Below are 26,378 nucleotides of genomic sequence, written 5' to 3' on the forward strand. Positions count from 1 at the left end.
AATACCAATACCCGTTGAGAAGGATTAAAGTTGTGCAGGAGTTAGTGGTGCGTTCCACGTCAAATTTTGCACATATTGGTAATTTTTTCTTTGGCAGGCGATTATAGCCAGCGTATGTGGCATTAAGAAAACATTATTTGTTAACATTGAAAATCTTGCATTCGCAGAAATATAGGTCTCCTCAATCTGCGCTTCCAGTATCGCCGTAAAACAATTCTTCGATTGGTGATTGCACCTGGCATATTTGACGGAAATAGGAATCCCAAATCTGAATATTACAAAATCTGAGTAGATACCCACAAATACAATTGCCGCAATTAAAACAGTAATTTTTACGAAAATTTATATAAAATTAGGATCTTTAGACTTCTCTTTTGTATTACTAGTGCGTCGGTGGACGTGCAGAGTATGTGCAAATGTGATTTGTGTGTACTCACTGCTACCGATTTATTTATTTTTTTATATGCGACTGACGTTACAAGTTTGTCGATTTGCGATGCTCCCTCCTTCTTGGCGCGAGTGAATGAAGAAGCGGATGGAGTTGAGGTCCTTTTGCAATGGTATTGGCAAAAAAAGATTTTTAATATTCCACGTTCTCAGCTTGGAGACTGTCGTGTCACGGTCGCCAAAAATGTTTGAGCTCAACCTGACAGTAACAATTCCCCAAGAATTGTTCGTAAAAGTTAGTGTAAGCAATTGTAAAAAAAACATGGCTGTTGCTAATACTATGTGTCTGTACATGTTTAATGCGTTCAGATAATAAAATTAAAATAATAAACCATCACCATTACCAATATTTATATACTAAACAAAAATTTAAAAAATATCAAAGTAATAATTTTTTCAATTTTTTCCCTATTGTTCCTATGGGAGCTATATGCTATAGTCGGACGGTTGAACGGACATGGCTTTATCGACTCTTCTGATGATGCTGTTAAAAAACTTATATACTTTATAGGAGAAATGTCTTATTCACTGCGTTGCAGTCTTCTGATTGATATTAGAGTACCCTCTGCAAGGGTATATATAGATATGGTTTAATTTTCTTTGTTAAAGTTTTAACTCTTCTTATTTTGAAATTTCAGCAAAGCTTTACTTCGAACTGGCCCCGAATGCTTTGGCTAGCAATTGACCAAAAAGGTATTCACTTACTGGAACATCGTTCACGAAATATTTTATGTACCCACGGATACGATTCCATAATATCTTTTTCCCCAAATTTAAATTCGTTAATGATAATTACTGGAACGGAAAAAAAACAATCTAAAGTGATTTTAAGTACTTCTCAGGTAAGAAAATAAAATTTCATTCTTGCAAAGATTGGTGCAATACAAATACACAGCAAGCTTACATAATAATATAACAAGTCTACTTTGTGAGCATTTGAACAAATTTGCAATTACAAAATGGGTACATAATTTAACATCCATGTTAGGTGTGAATGGATTTAAAAATGATTACTTTGCCATAGACATGGCGGCCTTGTAATGCAATACAGGTACGATCTGTATTTCTAGATATATAGACACAATTTAAAAAACGTATACTAAGTTTTAACACAGTTGGCCTACGAAAAATAGTTTTACTCTTTTTCTCTATTCTCGAGCAGCATGAACTCATCGGAATTGGTTCGGTTCTTGGAAGCTTCTTCGCTCTCCAACATAAAAAGAAAACATATTTGTGGCGATCTGTACCAGCAGAGTGCGGCGTTAAGGAGAATGTTAATGTTCTCGCTCTATCTCCACAGCAGGTTCGGCTGGTACTTTGCCAATCGGTTGGCAACGTCCTATTATTAGTTCCAGAGTCACCGGCCAGAGCGGATGGCCAATAAAGAATATAATTATTAGTTGATATAAAGTGTTTCACTCAGTGTGAGATCAAGGTCTTTACACTGGCGACGAGAATAAAACCGAAGATTAAGTTTGTGCTAACCTTTTGAATGAAAACAAGAAAGAAAGCAAACCTCGGCAAGCCGAATTCATATACCCTACCCATACACAGCTATTGCAAGAATTAAATACTTTGCGTATGTGTTGAAAAACATTGAAGCAATGATAATTTGCCGCTCAATTATTAGATATTTATTTTATATATTTTTATTATTTCTATGGGAGCTATGTAATATAGTCGTCCGATTTTGATGAAATTTAAACCGTAATTCTGAAATAATTACCCAAGACTATATGTCGAAGAACTAAGAAAAAAATTTAAAAACAGGTAAGTTATAATTTTGTTTTCATTTTTTTCCGATTGTTCCTATAAGATATAGTCGTCCGATTTTGATGAAATTTAAACCGTAATTCTGAAATAATTAACCATTACTATATGTCGAAAAACTAAAAAAAATGAAAAACAGCAAAGTTATAATTTTTTTTATTTATTTTTCCGATTGTTCCTATGAGTCTATTCCAAATGGAGTGAGATCCAAATAAAAATAAAGAATCTATTCCAAATGGAATGAGATCAAGGAAAGGAAATAAAAGCCTTAAGTTATCTGTTCCTAATGGAATAAGAGCAAAGAAAGAGAATACAGAAAATCCCGATGTTGAAGGACTATTTTGGGATTTATGTTTTAATTTCAGGAAAATTTATGACGGAGCTGAAACCTTTTCTATACCAGACGATGAACAAGGCGTTATGGCGTGCGGAGTGGGAAATGTGGCTGCGCGCATTTACTATATATGTGGACACGGAGGAGATAAAAAATGTGTATAAAAAGAGGAATTAACTCCTTCACTTGGGTGGACCTCAGCTTCAGGCAGTTGTGTATAGCATTCCCGGCGCCCTGATACCATGCGACGACAAGACTAAAAACGTCGTGGTAAGCAAACTAAATGAGTATTTTTCACCGCTGCGCAATTCCGCGTTCGAAAGGCACCTGTTTCGATCGATGACACCGGTGGAGGGAGAAAATTTTACGGAGTTTTTACTTAGATTGCGTCAACAAATCGCTAAGTGTTCATTTGGTGAGACTATGAGACAAATCGAAGAGATCTGTTTAATCGATAAAATTATTGATGTCTGGGCCCCATTAGACTTAAAGACGAAATTGCTTGAAAATGAGCAAACTTTGGAGGATGTCTTAAAAACATGTTGCATAGACGAGCAAGTAAGCAAACAAACGCAGTCTTTGGCCGCACCAACTACCTCAAGCAATATTAACATACAGCACGGTACAGCACGGGTGTGGAGTGCGAAAGATGTGGTAGAAGAGGGCATAGGAAAAACAGCGCGGAATGCCTCGCTAGGAACATGAGGTGCAGAAAATGCGATAGACTCGGGCATTTTTATAAGAAATGAAAATGAAATGAAATGAAAATCAATCTTCTCTATGGAAAAACCGGATCGAAAACGGCGACGTCAGGGAAATACTAGGATACAATCAATATGTAATGAAACTCAAAATGAGTATGGCGAATCAAAGCCTACCAACCTGTTTAGAGTAGCAAATAAGCAAATAAGTGGTCATACGGTCGCCATGATTCTTGATTCGGGCTCAAAGTATAACCTAATCAGTCATTCGGATTGGCAACAATTGCGCAAGGGAAAAGCAGTCTTGTTTAACGTTTGCACAGAATCAGTAAACCAATTTAGAGCTTATGCCTCAGACCGTCTTCTCAAAGTATTACAAATTTTCAAAGCACCGATTTCGGCACGGATCGATTCTGAACTGATTGCTACTTTTTACGTTATTGAAAATAGTAAACAATCTTTGTTAGGACGTTACACAGGACATGACACTCAACGTCTTAAGACTGGGACTAAGCGTACATAGAGTTGAAAAAGTTGAACCATTCCCCAAATGGCGTGATGTTTCATTTAAACTTTCGATTGACGAATCCATTACTCCCATCCAACAACCCATTAGGCGTGTACCGGCAGCGTTGGAAGAAAAATTGATAAAAATCTGGAAGAAACATTAAGCATGGACATTATTGAACCCGTATCTGGTCCAAGCGCATGGATATCACCTGCGGTTATTGCATTTAAAGATGATGGTGATATTCGTTTATGATATGCGGCGTGCAAATAGAGCTATTCAGAGAGAAAACTACCCATTCCCAACTTTTGATAATTTAATGACTAAACTAAGGGGTGCCAAACATTTTTCAAGGCTCGACCTGAAAAACGCCTATTATCAATAGGATTTGGTCGAATCCAGCAGAGGAATTACAACATTTATTATCTCTGTTCGTTATTTACCTTCTTCATACCTCCCGTATACCGATGGATCGCCGCCGGCCACTGCAATGCGATCCCCTATTGTCAATGTCGCCAGTCGAAAGTTACTTCATTGTTCTTGACCCGAGTTTTTCCATTTACGGCAGCTCCCTCTTTTATAAACGTTTACCAAGACATTGTTGAGTTCTGCTTCATATTATAATTTATTGAAAAAATTTTTCACTTAAAAAGGTGCGCATTTAATTGACAAATAAAAGAGTAAATTAGGGTGCCAAATTATTTAAATTGAGAAATATTCTACGCGGTGTATATAATATTTGTATTAACGTATAATAAAACTGTTGAGAATGAAAAAATTTTTAAAGAATAATATTTTGAGTTAATTTATAAAAATAATAATATGGATCTTACATGGATCAATTTAATGTATGAGGATTAGATATATATCTAAATGTTTAAGTTGCACATAGATAAGTCAAACGCAACTCACTTACCCCTTTTTATTTCCATCGACGAGAGCTCTCATTGTGGTATTCTGGGTTGGGGAAATTAATTATACACATATGCATAAATATATTTATATTAGTGCAAATTCACTTAACATTATTACTAAAGTGTTGGACTAATTTATATAAAAAAATTATGTTAATTGTCATTTCTTGGGCAATTGCGCGATGTTGGTCTTATTTCACAAACAGAAGAAAAAATGATTCGCTTTATTGCGATACGAATTGCGAGAAAGAGAAGAGTGAAAACGGCCCTCGCGACGGTTGACGGTAGCACTTCTAGCTGAGGTTTCTTCTGGTGGTTCCAATTACAAATAAAAGCTTTGGTCTTTGTCTTGCATTTAATTGTTTGTTTATTATAGATGGGTTGATTTTTTTTCCGAAATTGAAATAATAATAATGATATGTTAGTGGTGGCTCCTTTCTGGCCAATTGGCGGTGGCAGCTATGATTTTTTCCAGCTCGTGTCCGTGGTCCCGACGACTCTGCACAGATCGCTTGTACATCCGTAGGAAGTTCAGAATCAACATTAGGATCAAGAGTCCAGTAATGAGGCACAAAACATTGTAGACTTTGGTTATGTCCTCCTTGTGATCTACAATTTCGACGTTGTTCACCACGTTTGCCGTGTTGTCGGATGCTTTCGAGGTTGGAAATCCCAGGATATATAAATTATATTTCTATCGGGTTCTAAGTTCGATCACTCGGATAGGTCCTCCGCGGTTACTGTTTTTGCCAGAAGAGGACTTAACGCGGTTGCGCGGTCGTTTCTGTCTCGACTCCCGATTCTCAATTATCTTGGACTATGACTGCCCGATTCGCAATCATTTGGACTGTCTCTCTCGAACCTAAGGTGGGGGCTCTTTTATACCGGTGGTATTGCTTCCGGGTCATCTAAGTGTTCTCACCTAGGTACAGCATTTCCCCTTTTTTGTGGCTTAATGGTCCACTTCTGGATTCTGCTAGATTTCATATTAATTGCTGCGTATACCTATTGCCTGCTGTATGTTTTCATGAATTGCTTACTCTGACCAATTCTTTGCTGGTTACTGTATTGGCCAATTTCGGTGTTTCGCCACCTGCACTTCACAGTGTCTTCTGTCTCTGGTTATTGTATCGATTTCTTTCATGTCTTATTTCTTACCCCGCTCCCGTAACACGTTTAATGTTTGATGGAAAAACTCTTATCTCCTTGTCAAAATGCCTTAAACTACATTGACGACATAATAGTCTTTGGGAGCAATATGGAAGAACATGACGCAGCCCTAAAAATGGTAAGGACAACTTTGAAAGATAATAATGTTTTGCTGAACGAAAAGAAATGTACACTAAGAACCCTGAAATTAAAATTTTTAGGCCACATTTTGTCCGATCAAGGGATCGAAGTTGACCCAAAAAAAGTTAAGTTAATTACTGAGTTCAGAGCTCCCAAAAATAAGAAGAAATACGCTGTTTCCTTGGTTGTCCGTCAGGAATCATGTCATTTTGTTGACCTACTCTTCTTAAATTGGTGTATAGCAAGTCATGTTAGAACACTGATTACATTATAATTTTATTATATAATAATTTATTTAATTTTGTATGCAAAAGCTTACAATCATATAGTAGCGGTAGCGGTAATAACGGTAGTAGGTATCGAAATAATCATCAGAAATGTGCCGACACTAGCAAGAACTTATTTATGACAACAAAAGCCGTATATGAACATGCAAAATGATTAAGTAATACCGACCATTGAAAGATAGTTTTAAGTTTATTTGAAAACAAAAAAAAATGAAAATTAGGCAAAAAACAAGAACGGAAGCGAACTTCGGCAAGCCAAAGTTCGTATAACCCAGCATCTATTGCAAAAAATAAATATTTTTTAAAACTTTGTTTCTTGGCGACCTTTTTGTTCATTAATTGAAAGTTTTGCCGGCTCGAGGTCAAGGTCAAACAAAAGTTTTTTATTGTTTCCCGACCTCAGGGCAACTATAACAACATAAAAAACACATCAAGAATAAACATTAGATTTTGATTTTACGTTAAATATTAAAAAACCATAATACTAATTTTCTTTTAGAAGATGTCTGTAAATATGAGCGCAGCTTTCAGTGTCTGCTTTGTAGTTCAGTCTTATGTTTGTAGGTGTGTTTATTATATGAAACATTTCTATGGTAAAGCGTTTTCTGTAATGACTTTCTTGTTCTAAAATTGTTGTTGCAATTGAGTTGGCGCTGGTCTTACAGTGGGCCATAAGTGCTGTTTTTCGTGTGCTGATTTGGTGCCTCAATTTAAAATCCGATTTATGTTATGATAATCGAGTTTTTAGTTTAGATTTGGTGGTTCCTACATATATGCTTACACATTTGTAATTTTCACATTTTATATATCACATTGTATTTTTCGGTCATTTGAATTTTGGATTTCGTTTTATTGAACATTTGTCGCAGGGTGTTGTTAGGTTTATGTGCTAATTTTTCATTTTCCTTGTTGTCAGATTCTCAGCTCTTTAGGCGTTCAGATTATCTTGGTATATATGTTTCGGACATAAATTGTGTGGGTTCCTGGCATTTTTGTTTTTCTTTGATGTTACTGTGACTTTGTATTAATTTTTTGATCAAGTGATTTGGGAAGTCATTGTTTTTTAAAATCAGTCTTATCTCTTCTTTGGATTCTTCTTATAATATTTGGTCAGAAATGGTCACCATCCTTTAAATACAAATAACTGCTGTATTGATGATAATTGTTTTAGGGTGTCTTGAATTAGAATTTTTTATTCGTCCTGATGCTGTTGTCTTTTTATACCAATGTTGTTTTAAAATGTTACCATGTCTGTGAACCATAGAATCCAAATATATCAGCTTTCCATCGAAAGAAAGAATTTAAAGCGTTTATTGAATCTTGTATTTCATCTCTTTTTACTACAGCGAATAAATCATCAACGTACTTTTTTTGGAGTCTAGGATTCTGTTTTAGTTTTGTCAAAGTGTTTTTTAAAATTTCTTTCATTGTTATGTCTGCAGCGCGGCAAGGGATCCCATCGGCAATCCTTTTAAATGTGTATATAAATCGTCCTTGAATTTAAATATCTGTTGTCTTGTATGCAGACATCAAACATCTAAATTTTTAATTTGAAGATATGATGATATATTATATAATTCTATTTCTAAAACTATAAAAATTACTATATAGCAGAACTACAAAAAAATTTAAAGAACAGACAAATTTAAAATTGTTTTTATTTTTTTTCCGATTGTTCCTTTGTGAACTATATGCTATAGTCGTCCGATCCGGGTCAAATTATATACTTCATGCAGCAGTAAGACAATTTTTGGGAAAGTTTCATGCAGATAGCTATAAAACTGAGAGACTAGTTGAGACGGACGAAGGGACAAGAAAATATATATACTTTATTGGGTCGGAAATATCACCTTCACTGCGTTGCAAACTTTTTAAGTGATATTGTAATGCCCACTGCAAGGGTAAAAAAGAAAAATTAAGGATAAATTAATATAGGAAACAATAGAATATATAGAACATTTATTTTAAAACATGAAAGGAAGACAACTTTGGCTAGCCGAAGTTCATATACCTTTGCAGCTATTGCAAAAATTAAAATTGGAAAAACATTGAAGCTATAATGATTTGCAGCTCAATTGTTCAATAGTTCCTATGGCAGCTATATGATATCGTAAATGATTTAATGTTCCCATGAGAGCTTTATGTTATAGTCGTCCATTTTTGATGAAATTTAAACCGTAATTCTAAAATATTTAGCCGTTACTATATGTCCAAGAATAAAAAAAAAACTTTTAAAAACATCAAATTTATACTTTTCATTTATTTTTCCGACTGTTCCTATGGGAGCTATATGCTATAGTCGCTTGATCCGGCTCGTTCTGATTTTTAAGCTACCTGAAATAGAATGACAAATTTTGGAAAAGTTTTATGCAGTTAGCTTTAAAACTGAGGGACTAATTTGCGTAGAAACGGACGGACATGGCAAGATCGACTCTCCTAGTGATGCTGATCAAGAATGTATATACTTTATAGGGTCGGAAATGTCTCCTTCACTGCGTTGCAAACTTCTAGAGCTATCTCAGAAGCACGTAAGAACCCGAATTCCCAGCACCTAACGGAAGAGGAAATTAACCGAAAGGTAAAGTGCATTAGAGAAAGTGCCGAACCCAATGGAAATATACGAAACAGTCGCGTCAAGTTCAAACGGTATGCTAAACGCGGAGAACGCCAAAGACTAGCGGTCTACCTTCGACTAGACTAGGAATTCGAGGCTCTTCAATCACATTAGCACACAGCACAGCAGAGATCACAACAAACACCGAAAGCTCACCAACCACCTCGAATTTAATGGAGTCCACCAGGGAACCAGTGGAGACCCCAAGAACCGCCACAAGTACTTAACAGAGGCGAACAAAAGGAACCAACGCAGAAGCACAAAACACAAGAGACACGGCATCGGGTTACTAGGAACAGGCGATTTAACAGAGTCACAGATCAAAGAAACCTTCAAAACGGAGTTGGAGATGATGAGCCAAATCAAGGGAGTTAGTCACATTGCAAGCCACAAAATCTTCATGAAGCACGACCTCCCAATTTAACATATGATCTCTAGAAACAGGCGATTTAACAGAGTCACAGATCAAAGAAACTTTCAAAAGGGAGTTGGAGATGATGAGCCAAATCAAGGCAGTTAGTTACATTGCAAGCCAAAAAATCTTCATGAAGCACGACCGCCCAATTAAAAATAGGTACTACCCTCGAAACCCAGCAATGCAATCAATAATATATAAAAAAGTTGACGAACTCATAGCCTAGCTCGCCAGTGGTAATCGTGGAGAAGAAAAACAAAGAATGGAGACTGCGCATAGACTATAGGCAGCTGAATAAGCACTCTGAGCGAGACGCGTACCCGGTATCCCGAATGGATCACATACCCAACCAACCGTCCCGGCAGCTGATATAGCTGAAGGACTTAAAGAAAATGGTTTTGACGTTTAACGTAATGAACATAACCAACAGGGCAAAAATTTTTCAGCCAATCTTCAAGATTGAACTCAAAATCTCCTGTGAAGCTGATATTGAAGACTCATTTAAACAAGCACTCTACACCCGAACACCCCCTAAAAACCACACGTACAACTACACAGATCAAGTCGCTCCTTCAAGGAAAGCGGCGACTTCGCCGAGACTGGCAGGCACACCGCTCCCCAGCCACTGAACAAAGGTTTAAAGAAGCTTGTCGGAAGTTGTCTAAGGCTTTACTTACTGAAAAGAATCAGACTCAACGTGCCTATATAGCGCAACTTTCGCCCACCAGCAACAAATCTCCCGATTTTCGAATTCGATCACCAACAGGTGGGTGGGCCCGTAGTGACGAGGAAAAGGCCAATATATTCGCCTCATACTTAAAAAATGTCTTCCAACCTCATCCGCCGACAAACCAATTTCTTTACCAAACATGTCACCAGCGGAGCCTTCCTCCACAATAATTCTTGAAACAAGCAAAATCATAAAAGCCATTGCAGAACAAATGAATCCAAAAAAAGCCCCTGGCCATGATTTAATTTCGCCTAAAATGTTAATTGAATTGCCTCTATGCGCAGTCAAAAGCATAACCACCATATTCAACTCAATTCTTAAATGGAGCTATTTTCCCACACAATGGAAAAAGTCTGTTACTACAATGATACCAAAACCAAGCAAAGACAAATCCCAACCTTCGTCCTACAGGCTCATTAGCCTCCTTCCGTGCCTATCAAAGCTATTTGAAAAACTGCTTTTATGCCACCTCAGAACACACCTCCAAAATGACAGAGCGATCCCCCTACATCAGTTCGGCTTCAGGGAAAAACACGGAACTACCGAACAGGTAAATCACATAACAGCTGAAATACGCACAGCGTTTGAATGCAGGGAATACTGCAGTGCCTTATTCCTAGACGGATCTTAATCCTTCGACCGCGTTTGGATTGACGGTCTGGTTCATAAAATCAAGACTTTCCTACCACAAAACACCCACAAACTACTTAAATCTTACCTAAAAGACACAGCATTTACTGTCAGATGCAAAAATTTCTTCTCCGCCAACCACAAAATCGAAGCTGGAGTACCCGAAGGAAGTGTGCTCGGACCGATCTTGTGTTTCCTATACACGGCTGACATTCCCACAAGCAGTCAGACAACTCTATCCACCTTTGCTGAAGACACAGCAATAACCAGTCATTCAAAATGTCCAAAAACAGCAACAGCGTATTTAAAACCCCCCCATGGGGGTCGTAGAATAATGGGCAGCAGATTGGCGCATACAAGTCAACGAACAAAAATGCAAACATATTATGTTTACACTCAATCGGGTAAACTTCCCACCACTGGACCTAAACAACAAACAAATCCCCCAAGTTGACGAAGTCACAAACCTGGGTATTTACTTAGACAGTGTAACGACCTGATTTCTATCGCTACGTTAACGGGCGGCTAGCTCAGAGAGGTTATGGGTTCGTTCCACCAAATTTATATTGGGTGATTGCCTTTGACCAATGAATAACGCAAGACTTCTGTTGGGATCGTAACTGTCTTTATTCGTCTCCTTGTACAAGCCTCGCGGCTCTACAGCTGCTGCTGCTCCTCGTCTTCGTCCTCTGCGGCGTCGCTCCTCGTCTCTGTCCTTCGCGGCGTCGCTCCTCGTTGTCGACTGCTTGCTGGTGTCGGACTCGTGACGGCTCCTTCGAGACTCTGGATGTTATGCGAACCTCACTGTCGGGACCGGCAAGGTGTTTCGCCCAGCAGGTAGAACGCCGTTCTGCCTTTTCGCCTAGCCACCTTTATCGCAGGCTCCCTAAGTTGGTCTAGCTGGTAGAACTAGGCTCGACCTCTTCGCCCAGCCACCTTTATCGCAGACTCCACGCAAGGACTCCCTGAGCTCGATATAACCACGACCTAGCATCCGTTGGATCTCAGCGTTGGAGCCTCAGCCTTGTAGACTCTTAGTCGTTCGGCGTCTCGACTTTGCGATCTTGATCCTGGTACTCGGCACTTGATTAACTTGCTACTGGTCTCGCGTACACACACTCGCTCTGATTCTCGAACTATTACTCTTCCTGTGTTCTGCGCTTGCGCCGCCTTTTATAGCCTGTGATGGGCCCGTTATTTCCCTTTTCCAGCTCGCGTGATCGGGCCCAAGGTCCACTGCCGCACCGTTAGTTCACGGTGCGTCCTCTTTGTGCGGGTCCGAAGTCCGCCAATTTACCGTTCGACCCTGTTGCCCTTGCCGTGTGAGGGTCCAATGTCCAGCGTGGTACCGTTAGTCCACGGTGTCTCCGCTTTGCCCGGGTACAAGGTCTGTTGTTTACCGTTTGACCTTGTTGCCCTTGACTCCTCCGGCATTCTCGCCTCCTTCGCTGTTGCTATGCAGCTCTCCTGCCTCGGAATTTGCGGGGAGTTTTAAGACTCCTCACATTTCCCCCTTTCTTCGGAAATGTTATGAAAGTGGTGATCTCCCCGCCCCTGTTGTTCAGTCAAATTCCCCGCCCAAACTCGTTCTCCTCGTGACCCTATACAGTTCTCCAAAAGACTTCAACTTTCCCTGAGCTGCTCTCGTAAGACTCCCCCCAGACAGCGCTCTGAAAGACCTTTAACTTTCCCATGGCTGTGCTGCGTTAGCCTGTTCCCCAGACAGTTCCCGCAAAGACTTGAACATTCCCAAAACTGCATCTCGTTCCTTCAATAATTCCCCGCGTAGAATTTGAATTTCCCGCCCAGACATTTCCCCGTGTTTGAAATCACCATTCCGATTCCCGTCGTCTGGCCACTCTACTGACCACATCTCGATCGCACTTATCGATAGTGGTTCCAGCATTGCCATCGTTGTTGCCGTTATCGTTTCCGTTGTCTTAAGTTGCCTCCGTGTGACCGTTTCTTGAGAAATCCAGTATTTTTTGTACCCATCGATCGCAACTATCGATCGACCGCCTATCGCCTGGCGCCCCCGTCCCTAATTTTCTCACGGCCTCGTTGTTTTGAAAAAACTGGTAAGTGAACTTGCTGCTTGTAGTTTTCTTTTAATTAACGACTTTTTTCTTTACAGCGACACCATGACCATGATGCCCCTGATGCCCCTTACATGTCTCGGGGTGCTGACCCTGGACCGCGTGCCCCGGGAGACCCTTGCGGCAGCAAGTGACCCCCCATCGCCATACGCCTGCGGCAGCCTCGTGCTTTCTGCCGGCCCGCGTGCTTGGCCCGCGATTCCCCCCCTCACCGCCCCAGTTCCGCGATCGGCTGCTGCGGCGGACCACTCATTTTTTCCTGTGTTGTGCTGTGTTGTGATCCCCTGCCCAAAAATAACTGCTGGGCTTAAATGCTGATATCCGTTTTATTGGGCCGCACCCGGCCCCTTGCTACCTTTACTCGGTAGCGCTGTCCCTCCTCCAGCACGAGCTTGGCCCACCTGGCCTTCCTGTGCCTCCCTCGCTGTCGTTGCGCTTCTTCGGCCACCCGCGCCGGCCACTCCGCCTCCGGAACCTCCGCCCACGGTTCCGCGCCCTCCGACTGCTGTCTCCGCAGCGTCGGCCTCGCCGGTGGGGCTCGCGACTCTGGGCACGAAGTCTGCGACGTCTCCGGCGGTGTTGGCCACTCTCATGGCCCCTTCTCCAGCCCCTCCTTGGCCTCGCGTTCCTCCTCGGTCGTCACCTCCAGCCCCTCGCGATCGGCCGTCTCCGCGACGCGTTTCGCCGACTTGGCCCTCGGATCGCGCGGGTTCAACGGCGGTGGGCGCCGACACTCGATGGCTTCGATGGCTCTCCCGCTCCCCACGTTGGGCGCCAGATGTAACGACCTGATTTCTTTGTATTCTCGCTCGCTACGTTAACGGGCGGCTAGCTCAGAGAGGTTATGGGTTCGTTCCACCAAATTTATATTGGGTGATTGCCTTTGACCAAAGAATAACGCCAGAGTTCTGTTGGGCTCGTAACTGTCCTTATTTGTCTCCTTCTACAAGCCTCGCGGCTCTTCAGCTGCTGCTGCTACTCGTCGTCGTCCTCTGCGGCGTCGCTCCTCGTCGCTGTCCCTCGCGGCGTCGCTCCTCGTCGTCGACTGCTTGCTGGTATCTGCCTCGTGACGGCTCCTTCGAGACTCTGGATGTTATGCGAACCTCACTGTCGGGACCGGCAAGGTGTTTCGCCTAGCAGGTAGAACGAGGTTCTGCCTTTTCGCCTAGCCACCTTTATCGCAGGCTCCCTAAGTCGGTCCGGATTGTGTCGGCAAGGTGTATCGCATAGCAGGTTGAACTCGGTTCGACCTCTTCGCCCAGCCACCTTTATCGCAGACTCCACGCAAGGACTCCCTGAGCTCGATTTAACCACGACCTAGCATCCGTTGGATCTCAGCGTTGAAGCCTCAGCCTTGTAGACTCTCAGTCGTTCGGCGTCTCGACTTTGCGATCTTGATCCACTGCCGCACCGTTAGTTCACGGTGCGTCCTCTTTGTGCGGGTCCGAAGTCCGCCAATTTACCGTTCGACCCTGTTGCCCTTGCCGTGTAAGGGTCCAATGTCCAGCGTGGTACCGTTAGTCCACGGTGTCTCCGCTTTGCCCGGGTCCAAGGTCCGTTGTTTACCGTTTGACCTTGTTGCCCTTGACTCCTCCGGCATTCTCGCCTCCTTCGCTGTTGCTATGCAGCTCTCCTGCCTCGGAATTTGTGGGGAGTTTTAAGACTCCTCACAACAGGTGGCTTACCTGGATAAAGCACATTGAAGCGAAGAAGAATTCCCTAAAACTCAAGGCCATCAGATTCCACTGGCTCATCAATTCCCGCTCACCCCTGCCAATGGAACTAAAAGTAGCTATTTACAACTGTTGTTTAAAGCCAACCTGGATGTACGGGTCTGAACTCTGGGGAAACGCAAGCAGTAGCAACATAGAAATCATCAAACGAATACAGTCGAAGATACTGCGAGCAATAGCTGGGGCCCCCTGGTATATTCGCAACGCAAATATCCACAGGGACCTTTATATAAAACCCGTTAAAGAAGAAATTGATAGTAAAGACTCGAAGTACGAACTAGACTTTCAATACATCCAAACCAACTAGCCCGGCAGCTCAGGCGGCCAGTAATCACTTTCTGTTACAGAGTAACGACCGCCCACTCCTGCCCAACTTAGGGCCATTAACCAATTAACAATTATAATACTGTATAGGTTAAGATTTGAATACTTATTGTAAACCTCTTCTAGAGAAGATTCAATAAACAAATAAAATGTAAAAAAAAAACAACTCCGCGAGGCAAAAATACCTGAAAAGTGGCTACTGGCAGATACCGGTGGCCGAAGATAGTAAACAGTACACTGCTTTTACCAGGACGCGGACTGTCTCAGTGGAAAGTAATGTCTTTCGGATTACACACAGCACCTATGTACTTTCCAAAGAGCTCTAGATCCAGTTATCGGCCCAGAGATGGAATCATTCGTCTTCGCATACCTGGGTGACATAGTGGTCATCAGACGCACGAAACGGGAACACCTGGAGAAACTACAAGAAGAGATGAGACGACTCCGCAAGGCAAACTTGAAGATCAACACAGAGATATGCCACTTTTTTAAGGAAGATCTAAATTATCTAGGGCGCGTTGTTAGTGCAAGAGGCACGCATCCGGAAAAGATAGCCGCGATCCTCAAAATGTCAAGTCCACAGTCAACGAAGCAGATACCCAACATCCTGGGGGTGGACTCCTGATACCGAGATTCGTTCCTAACTTAACGGAACTGGCACAACCGCTAAACAACCTGGTTAAGAGGGGTACAAAGTTTAAATGGACTGAGGAGACAAAATAGGCAACCAAAAACTTGGAAGAACATTTGTACTTCAGACTGGCGCCAGTAGCTGCGGATTAGGAGCAGTACTAACCCAAGAGGACAAACGGCGAACACTTTATTTCATACGCCAGTCGGAAACTTACGACAACAGAACAAAAATACTCGGCCACCGAAAAAGAGCGCCTCCTTGCAATAGGAAAAGATCCAGAAACATGGCCAGATTACGCGGTAGTAAAAGGAAAACTGTATATACATCTACCGTCATGGGCCGCAGACGAGGATACGCAACCGCATAGCACACCGTCACAACAACTATTAAAACTAAGTACAACTCATACCCAAACATTGAAATTTTTCAAACAACACCCGGCCGCACTTTTTCAACGGAGTTATCGATCGCCGATAATGATCGCCCAATGACCCGAATATCCAAAGCGGGATTGTCGTCATCGTCCCATCTGGTCACACTAACTGGCGTCTATATAATCACAGGCCGGGCCTCAGACCACTGACTTGCTTTGCGACGAGCTTCGAGGAAACATCACCAAGGAGGAATATCTGGGTAAGCGTTCTGGTAGATAGTCATGGTAGTGGTGGTGGACCCGTAAGCGTATGATTTTAAGTCGACTCTGAGACCTGGTGAGGATCACCGACGCCCGCTTTGGTTTACGAATACGCATTCGGCTCGGTCGTGCTCATTGGGCTCAACCCTGTTTACAAATTCAGGCCCATCTCAATGAATTTCTCCCAGAATTCACGTTTCCGGCTCTCATCCCGGAAACGATACGTAATAAACGGCAGGTCGAAACTTACGATGCCCGGCAGGTAGAAACTAACGATGCCCTACACTCGCACATCCCACTAGAAAAACCAAGTAGAACGATTCAAAACACTACGTACCCGGGGCACTCGAACGACGACACTCGACTAGCAAGCAGTACGAGACTCGGCCCTTCCGCAGCGCCGGCACCACGCAGCAAGCAGTGCAACAGTGGTACATACATACTGGTAAACGCGATATCTCCGATCCGGATGAAATTATTCTTTCAGAATGCAGTACTTAAGCATTTACCTGAGAAACTTGAGTGGTGTCATTTTTGGAAAGGTCTTGAAAAATGCTTTCGAATGATATCAATTGTTTTGGGGTAGTAGTGGGGACTAACGGGAGCAGCAGTCAGGAGCGGTGGTCAGGAGCGGCGGTTAGCTAAGACACCACGAACCCGTGGTGCTTGTCTAGGATAAATCAAAATAAAATTTTCACACCTTTGCGCACAAGAGTTCGTGGGTATGCGTGTTGACTTTCTCGTACCCTCTCTCAATTTCACGCCTTCGCGCACAAGCAGTCATCAGGACGCACAAGAGGGTCGGAGTTGAGATAAGAGTTAATGGGAATGCGCGTTCACTTTCTCGTACATTTTCAGAAACGATAACGATCGGTCCGAATATCCATCGGATATCATGTACAAATTATAAAATTTGTATATAAACGGATTTGGAAAAAATTCAACTCTCTCGCATGTTCCAGCTACTTTCAGCTTAAGGCTTCAGCAAATGTTGACCCTAACTCAAGGACAAGGTTCATGCACCATCAATATTTACCTACGTCTTGAACACTCCTATACCACGTTCACCACCCGGTAACTTGTTAGCTATCCTTGTATTGATTTGACCTCTGATAACCAGGTGTCTGGGCGAGTTTCTATATTCAAGAACCAATCGGATTGGTTCTAGGACGTTAAGATATCTGTATGCACTTCCTGAATGTGTCAAACTGTTAAGTGAACATTCTAGACTATAAAAATAACACCACTCAAGTTGCTCAGGATCAGTTCTTCACAGCAATGGATTTAACTGTACAATTCATCGACTCCGTGGACGAGATGGAAGTACCCCCTACCCAAAACTCAGATGTAATAATTATTGAAAACACAGATCGGAAGCCTCTGGATTCGGTTGATCTGTTTCTACGAAGTGTGTTTGCCCCTGCTATAATGTCAACCCAAACGGAGCCTTTTGGAGCTGACTATGGCTCCCTTGAGTAGAGCGATTTTCTATTGGGGAGGACCACTCAAGATGTTGTGAACCAACTTATACGGAACGATGAACACGATGATCAATTTCAATGTGGTGTGAGGAGTTGAATAACTTCGCTTAAGTTAAAAAGCAAGCAGAGTAAGCGCATGCAAGCAGTGGCTTACCAGTTACGACGCGAATTCGCCCGTAGTAACGGTAGTGCGGCGAGAGAGAGTGGTGCCCTGAGCACCAGACAAGGACAGGGAAAGTCCGAAAGGGGCAGCAATAAAAGAGAGCAGCGGAGGGCCGTGTGCAGAAGGAAGTAACGGGACGGATCCGGACTTCGGACCCTGATATTGGTGCCGTGCGCAGAGGGCGAAAGATCGAACGGTAAAGAGGCAAGGGGACGCCGATAACTAGCAGTAAATAAACGCCTATATAAGCCGGTCGTGCGCAGGTAGGTGGATCAGTCAATTTCTACCAAGTCAACAAGTATCAGTCATCAAGTGAACCAGTAATCAGTGAAACAACGTGATGAACCAAGTAGAGCCGTGCGGAGTCATAAAGGAAACAAGATCGCTACGTCGAGTCGTTCGGGAATTAGAGCTAAAGTCTGCGAATTGAAACACAGGCAGCGTAGGTCCTTACGTCGTCACACGGCTAAGTCTAGGCGCTTTGCCACAACTTCAGTCGCGATTTGAGCTTGGCATCCGGCGTGACCGAAAGAGTTGAACAAATAGAGTCCTTCGACATGGAACCGTGGACTCAGAAGGACAGTTGTCTAGAGCTAGCTGCCTGCCTACAAGGACTGCATTGGAGACCTCCGGCGTATGCCTGATCGTCCTGCAGGAATTGTACAAGGTCCTGGTGCGACTAGCCCGGAAGGACGCGCATTTGTTCAGCTAGTGTCTCGAAAGACGTATGCGTTGAGAGCACAGCAGCTCACCGCTAGAGTTCAAAACGGCAACTTACCAAATCGTGAGCACTGCGCCAACAAGGAGAGGAGCCAATCGGGACATCCGGAGGCAGAGCAAGGACAACGAGGACACCCAGAACGAAGAATATAAATACGTCGAATTCTGAAGTCTGCGGCAGAGAGGGTAGGGTGGAAGCGTTCGTCTAGAACCTGGCGTTTGACGCAGGGATTGCGTTGGCGACTTCAGGCGTACGCCTGAACCGTCAGGTAGAAACTGAGCCGACGTCCGGTGCAACCGGCCGGGACAGAGCAAAGGACAGGAGACTGCGTCTGCGAAGGGCGTACGTCTTAAAAGCACAGTGCCTGTTGACCCTAGTCTGGGAACGGTGACGTATCCCTACGCCCTGTAAACCCGCCGAGCTAAAGGCAACATAAGGCATTGCGAACGAAACCGGCGAGGGAGACTTACATCTTCAGCACGACATTGGTAGCGAGCGGATAAACCAAGAAAATCTGTTCGCTACAGTGGAAATTGAATTGAACGAAGCTTTCTCAAACTCCCAAGGCGATGCGTTTCCTGATGATGAACACATCTTTGTTAAGATCATCGAGTCCGAGCCCCGGACCGAATATTTTATAATGATGGATGACGAACAAGATCACAACCTATCCGAAACTAGTCCATATACCTGCTATGCCCACGACTCATAATGCTTGGTTTACCTCGCGACCTTCTGTATCCTCAAGTAATTCGCGCCAAAATGTATTGCCCCCGCTAAGCCAGCCAAACCTTGAAACTACTCAACAACCTGCCCAGGACAGGCTTCTGGAATTTATTGATAAGTTAAGGAAGCAACAAGAGAATGCTGCGATGGCTCAAGCGGCTGCAATTGACAAACTTTTGGTACGCTTTGATCAAATGATGTCGATGATGACGGCGACGTTAGAAATCACCATTATACTTGGTCAGCTCATCCTGTTTGACTCTGTGGGTAAACGCTTCTTTATTGGAGGGGCTTGGAATGTCCATCACAATATCTGGGGATGCAGGCGTTCGTGTACCCAGTGAAAAACTCTAATATCGGTTGTTTCTAACACAAGTATAAGTTAGATTCTGGGCACTGGCGGACCTACGCACCGACGGCTATAGATTTTGCGGTGTACAGAGGCATCCCGTGTAGCCACCTTGCTATCTCGGGGTGTCCCGGCCTTTCCTCTGAACATATCCCACTTTTGATATATCTCTGCGTTGCTGCATATACGGTCGTTACCAAAACCAGGCTTCTACCTCTTGGTACGGATATCAGAAGTTTCGTTGCCCGACTTTTTGCCCTGACTCAGGAGCATCCCTCTTACTACCGTTGACGAAGTTGACTCCTTTGCTGAGTTCTTAGTTGACCAGATCCACCAAGCTTCCCTCATCTGCTAGAAGTGTTCCTATTCCTCCGCCATCTTGGTCTACTTCGAAGCCAGAAATTGCTGCCTTGGCCAGAAAAGGTCATACACTCCGCCGTGCCTGGATGAGGAAGAGGCATACCATCGACATGGCAAGGTTGAAGGCTGCTGTGTCAGAACTTAAAAAAGACCTTCGTTTGGCCAAGTTTGAATTCTTTATGGACTAGCTCATTGTCATTGACCCTAACCAGAATCACAAGTTTGCGCTGTGGAAATGTAGTCGCAACCTAAAAAGACAGCCGCTTCACTTAAACATATAGATGGCACTTGGGCTCACAGCGATTCCGAGATTGCTGAAGTATTTGCAGATGATTTGGCAAATCGCTTCACTCCATTTGACTTTGCAACAAGCCAAGAAGTCCAAACAACTATTTCTAGATTAGGACTCTCTTTTGGGCCCTTCTGTTGATGTGCGTCCAGTAAGACGAGGATGAGGTTCATGATCATATTAGACGACTAGTTTTCACTAAGGCTCCTGGCATGGACGAGTTTGACGGAAAGGTAGCAAAGGCTCTACCTAGCTCAGTCATTACGCAGCTCTGCCAACTCTTTAATGCCTCGCTAGACCTTGGTCATTTCCCAGCCCCTTGGAAACGTGCTCTAGTCACAATGGTACCAAAAAAAGGAAAAGACCCATGCTCCCCAGATTCTTATCGGCCGATTAGTCTCCTACCCACTTTTTTCAAGAGTTTTGAGCGGATCATGCTTACTAGGCTCTTAGCAATAGCTGCGTTTGGCTTTCGTAGTCGCCTTTGTGCTGTTGAGCAAGTGCACACAGTAGTAAATCATGTACTGGGTGTTTTGGAAGATCGTAAATACTGTTCAGCTGTCTTTTTTGATGTTCGACAGGCCTTGGCCAGGGTTTGGCACGAAGGTCTATTTTACAAACTAATGCCACTTTTGCCTGAGGGATTATGGAAGCTAATCGTGTCATTCTTGGATAAAAGGGAGTTTGCTGTCGACATCCGTAGACATCGTTCTAGACTACGCCTGATACTGCATTTCTTGCAGTTGGTAGTACCCTAACGTCTGCCTTCCGGCGTGTCCAGACATTCTTAAATTAATTTAAGTGTTGGGCTTCTCGGTGGAACATTGCACTGAACGTCGAAAAAACGCAGAAAGATACATTTGGTCACCGCCCTGGCCATTCGCGTAGCCTCTACCTTGAGGGAATAGACTTATGCATGAAGACAAGGTTACCTACCTTGGTGTAACATTGGACCGCCGCCTTTGTTGGAAAGGACAAATTGACCGCGTGTGTGGCTCAGCTAGATCAAAACTGGACAGAATGGACTGGCTTCTTCGACTAGGTAGCGGTCTAACCCTTCAGGGTAAGTTGCGACTCTTCAGGCCATTGTCCTCCCGACGTTAAATTGGTGAATAACTTGCTGGGGCACAGCCTGTGACTCATCTCTTAAATGATTAGGAAATGGGTATGAATTGGCACCATTATGTCGAAAATCAAGTGTTGGTTCGGGACACGGGAGTGCCGACGGTTACGGTGACAATTTGTAGCTTTTCAAATCGATACAGAGATCGCTTGAGAATCACACGAATCGTCTGGCTAGATGGCTCGCTACACCATTGGGTAGAAGACGTATCCCCAGACCGCACCCAGCGGACCTGTGGGGTGTTGGTCGTGATAGACACGGGCGCCTCTGGTAACAACACGAGAATACTGTCAAGCTTTTACCTGCCCTACATTTAATACCCCAATTTTTGGGATCTTTGAACACTCCTACGCATACACGAAAACAAGGACCATCATTGTGTGGCGTGTAAAATAAAATATTTACCAAAACAAAAAATAAAAATCTGGATTCGGTTGATCTGAGCCTATTAGAGCTGACTATGGCTCCCTTGAGTGGAGCGACTTTCCATTGGGAAGGACCACTCAGTATGTTTTGAACCAACTTATACGGGACGATAAACACGATGATCAATTTCAATGTGGACAGAGATTTTTATTGGATAAAGCTTTCTCAAACCCCTAAGGCTATGCGTTATGCGATCACATCTTTAATCAGATTATCGAGTCCAACCCCCCGAACAAATATTTAAAAATGACGGATGACAAAGAAGATTTCAACCTCTTTAGACGTTTTATATGATCTAGGATTGTAATTTCTCCATCTTAAAAAAATAAATAAAAAACCTTGAACAGAAATGTAGTTGTTTAAATTGTTTTTTCTTTATTTGATAATTTTGTTGTGCCTTGCGAATGCTTTTTAAAACAGCATCATACTTAAACCGGAGATGAGCGTCATGATCATATTGCAACCAAAATGTTGGTACTTCTGGACAGAAATATCAATAATAAGACAATATTGTTTTTTGCTAGTTAAAGTTATGTTTTTTTAGGATGTATATTTCTTAGGTCTATGTGTGTGTTAAACGAATTTGTTTCTAAGCATAATTCACAACGGAATTTCCCCATTTAAAAAATATAAACTAATATGCTTTAAAACTTTTGTCTTATAAAGGGTCATTGGTAAAATTTTTGTTACTATTGACATATTTATTTATAAAAAAGAGATAGATACAAAAAGTTTATATGAAAGCATATCATGGTTTGAAATATGTTTCATATATGCTTTCTTTAAGAGATAGAGACAGATATAATAACTTATATATTAAAATATTACATTGTGTGTCTTAGTATAATTTTGTTTGTGTATATGTGTATAGATAACAGGGAAAAACGATATAGTTATATTCTTCATGTTCTGAATAGTATAAAAGACCACGTAATCTTAGGTAAATCAATTAATACACAACTCTTAGGTACTAGAACACATCGAATAAAATCTAGCGCTGTTCAAAAAGGGTATGCATATTTACAAGTTAACACGGTTTCACACCATCGACTATGCCACCGCCTAAGGAAGTTAAGAACAGGTTGGAAAGACAAAAACAGGAAAGGACGCGAAAACTCAATGAAGGAAGAGAAGAACCCATGGAGTTAGAAAAAGAGGATCTAGTTTATAGGAAGGAGAATAGAAGAAATAAGTTAACACCTAGGTTTACGGAACACACAGTAGATGAGGATAATGGGGTTACATTCGTTACAAAAAAGAAACAGAAGATACATAAATCAAAAATTAAAAAAAGAATTAAACAAAATAAAAACTAATCAATCACGGTTACAGGTGCATATTAGTCCATGGACAGACAATGGAGGTGCAAGCACTAAAACGAGAAGAGGCGATCGTAAAAATGGAACTGGGAAAGGCAAGAGTAATGGTCGGAGCGAAGATGTTTGACCATATAATAAACTTTAAGGACTAGGAAGGTAATATTGCACAGATTGAGAACGCGTTGTTTGACATGGAGAAGGTTAGATTCTCAGGTGAGGCAGTCCAGGTGGTTAAGGAAAAATTGTATCAGGTGAAGGAGAAGCTAAAAGTACTTAAACCAAGAAATAGGGTCAAAAGAGGAATTTTTAATGGATTAGGGAGCATGATAAAAATAGTTTCGGGAAATATGGACGCATATGATGAGGAGAAAATAGGAAATAGAATAAAAGATTTGAGAAATGAAACAAGGTTTCTTACAAAAGAAGCAGACGAGCAAAGAACCTTTTATCAGGAAACCTTGAGTAGGTTTACGAAAATTACTAAGCATATAAATAAGGAGCAGGAAGATATAAATTTGTTTATAAAGAATTATAAGAATAACGTATTTAGGGAACTAACACAAGAGCACAATGAAATACATATGCTCCAGCATTTGAATAGGATTAGTTACAGTATTGATTTGTTAACAGTACACTTAAACAATATTGCGGAAAGCATATTGTTAGCGAAACTTCGCATTGTGCCTAAATTCATTTTAGCAGAGACAGAATTAGAGAGGATTATACAGTTTGTAGAGAGTCAAGGGCTCAAAATTGTTTCAAATGAACAAGTTTACGAACTAATAAATATACAGAAACAAATAAATGAGACACACATAATATTTAGGGTAAGAGCTCCAATTTTTGAGCCAAATGTTTATCAGCAAGAGCTCCAGAAAATACTTTGTTAGCATTTACTCACCCACACATACATAATTGTAAACACATAAAATTCTTTGGCGGAGGTTTGATTTGAATCTCAAGCCACAATAAAAATTATTCCGTTTGGAACAACCAAAGCGAACACATCAACTGTTTATATATAAACGTTAACTGAATATTGGATGAGTAAGAATCACCGTTAACTACTACCGTTACAACATACTATAACTCACTCGCCTCGCAGGAAAAGAGGTTTGAGCAAAAATTACAAAAAGCGATTAGGTGGTGTAAAAATCGGCACACCAGAAGTAGAAACGTATAAAGATTCCGAAATCATAATAGGTATCGCGTGCAGCGAAACGTTAGACATTAGGAAGTCCCTGCCGGACTTTGAGGGAAAGAATGAGACATACGTCTGTTGGAGAAAAGCAGCCCATACCGCTTATAAAGTATTCTAAAAATATGATGGTAGTTCCAAACACTACCAAGCTTTAGGCATTCTCCGAACAAAATAAAAGGATCAGCCGATATGAATCTTTCATCGTTCGACACGCCTTTAAATTTTAAAGCTATTATTAACAGGCTTGAATTAACATACGCGGACAAACGACCAATATATTTAATAGAACAAGAGATGTCAACACTCCGTTAGGGAAACATGACACTTCTGCAGTACTATGACGAAGTAGAGAAAAACTGACTCTGATAAACAAGACAATTATGATCTACGAAAAAACCATAGCTGCCTCACTGAGCAGATGCGCTACGAGTATTTATTTCGGGCACAAGAAAATCGCTTAGCGACGTTCTTTTTTCGGCAAGTCCAACCGATCTTCCTTCCGATTTAGCATTAGCCCAGGAAGAAGACGTTAATCATGGTAAAAATCCCCACTTTAATAAAATACCACCAAGACAGCCAATCAGACAGGATCCGTCACGACCAATGGATGTTGATCCCTCATTATCCTGTTTTAGACAACCAACCCAAGACCAATAAAGTGGACCGTATTCAAGGCCAATTCAAAACACCAAAATATTCAACCCAACGGTAACAATAATCAGGGACAGAAGATTAAAAGCCCAATTGAAGAAGCGCTAAATATACAGGACCAAAACACCAGAGGATAAACCAGCTGGCTTTAGAAAACGGCCCAAATGATGAATACCCGGCAGTAGCCGAAGAGGAATGTGAGAACATCGACGATGACCTAGTAGAATACGATGAAATAAATTATTTTAGGCATAACTCCCTGCTCCCTTTCATAGAAAGGGATGTCGCAGGGAGAAAAATAAAACTTTTAATGGACACAGGGGCTTCCAAGAATTACATCAAACCTATGAAAGAATTAAAAAACGTTATTTTCGTTAATAAACCATTCTCTATAAAATCAATCCATGGTCACAACACAATAAACAAAAAATGTATAACTCACCTGTTTAATATAAATACAACATTTTTCTTGCTACCAAAAATAACAACGTTTGATAGAATAATTGGACTGGATAAAAAGTTAAAAAGTTTTTTTAAAGTGTGCAGATGTTAATTTTACAAAAGTTGAGGATATAGTGGTACCACAGGAAATTTCAGGAAATGTTAGGAAAACGTATGGGTGTATTTGCAGAGCCAAACGAAGCGCTGCCGTACAATACTAACATTATTGGTACTATCCGGACAGAAAATGAAGATCCGATATATTCAAAATTGTACCCATACCCGATGGGCGTGTCCGACTTTGTAAACACAGAAACACAAGCGATGTTACGAGACTCCCTATAACAAACCTGTTTGGGTTGTAGACAAAAAAAGGGACCGATGAACAGGGAAACACAAAAAAAAGTCTAGTAATACTTCCGAAAGCTTAATTTGAAGACAATAGATGACAAATACCCTATCCCAACCGTAGTTTTTATCTTTGCAAAGGCAAAATACTATGCCACATTAGATTTAAAGTCTGGTTTTCACCAGATACTACTCGCCGAAAACAACAGAAAAAACGGCTTTTTCAGTAGGAAATGGGAAATATGAGTTCTGTAGACTACCCTTTGGATTTAAGAATGCACCCAGCATTTTTCAGAGAGCCATTGACGATGTGCTCAGGGAACAAATAGGGAAATCATGCTATGTCTACGTCGACGACGAAATTATTTTTCAGAAAATATGCACGAGCATGTGAAACACATAGCATGGGTCTTAGACAAATTATATGAGGCCAACATGAGAGTTTCACGCGAGAAATCTAATTTTTTTTTAAGAAAATGTAGAGTATTTAGGTTTCGTGGTTTCTCGCGGAGGCATAGGAACATGCCCTAACAAAGCAGATGCAATCTGTAACTACGAACAACCGACCACATTATTTAATTTTAGGTCATTCTCGGACTAGCTAGTTACTAAAGGTGTTTTATTAAAGACTTTGCAACTATTGCAAAACCTATAAGTGACATCCTAATGAGAGAAAATGGCAAGATAAGTGCAGGACAATCAAAGAAAATACCTGTTAA

General features: G+C 41.9%; 1 protein-coding gene across 3 annotated transcripts in view; it reads left to right on the top strand.

Moving 5' to 3' along the window:
* The window catches only part of LOC108136797 (myosin-I heavy chain), a 1,412,760-nt gene that overhangs the window by 1,353,465 nt on the left and 32,917 nt on the right, over nucleotides 1–26,378 (top strand). For all 3 annotated transcript variants that reach the window (XM_041710095.1, XM_041710096.1, XM_041710097.1), the window contains one exon: nucleotides 1,086–1,289. In XM_041710095.1, coding sequence (XP_041566029.1) covers nucleotides 1,086–1,289 — 204 coding nt within the window. The remainder of the gene's footprint in view (nucleotides 1–1,085; nucleotides 1,290–26,378) is intronic.

The sequence above is a fragment of the Drosophila elegans genome, unplaced genomic scaffold (genome assembly GCF_018152505.1).
Source record: "Drosophila elegans isolate 14027-0461.03 unplaced genomic scaffold, ASM1815250v1 contig_767, whole genome shotgun sequence".
Classification (NCBI taxonomy): Eukaryota; Metazoa; Arthropoda; class Insecta; order Diptera; family Drosophilidae; genus Drosophila; species Drosophila elegans.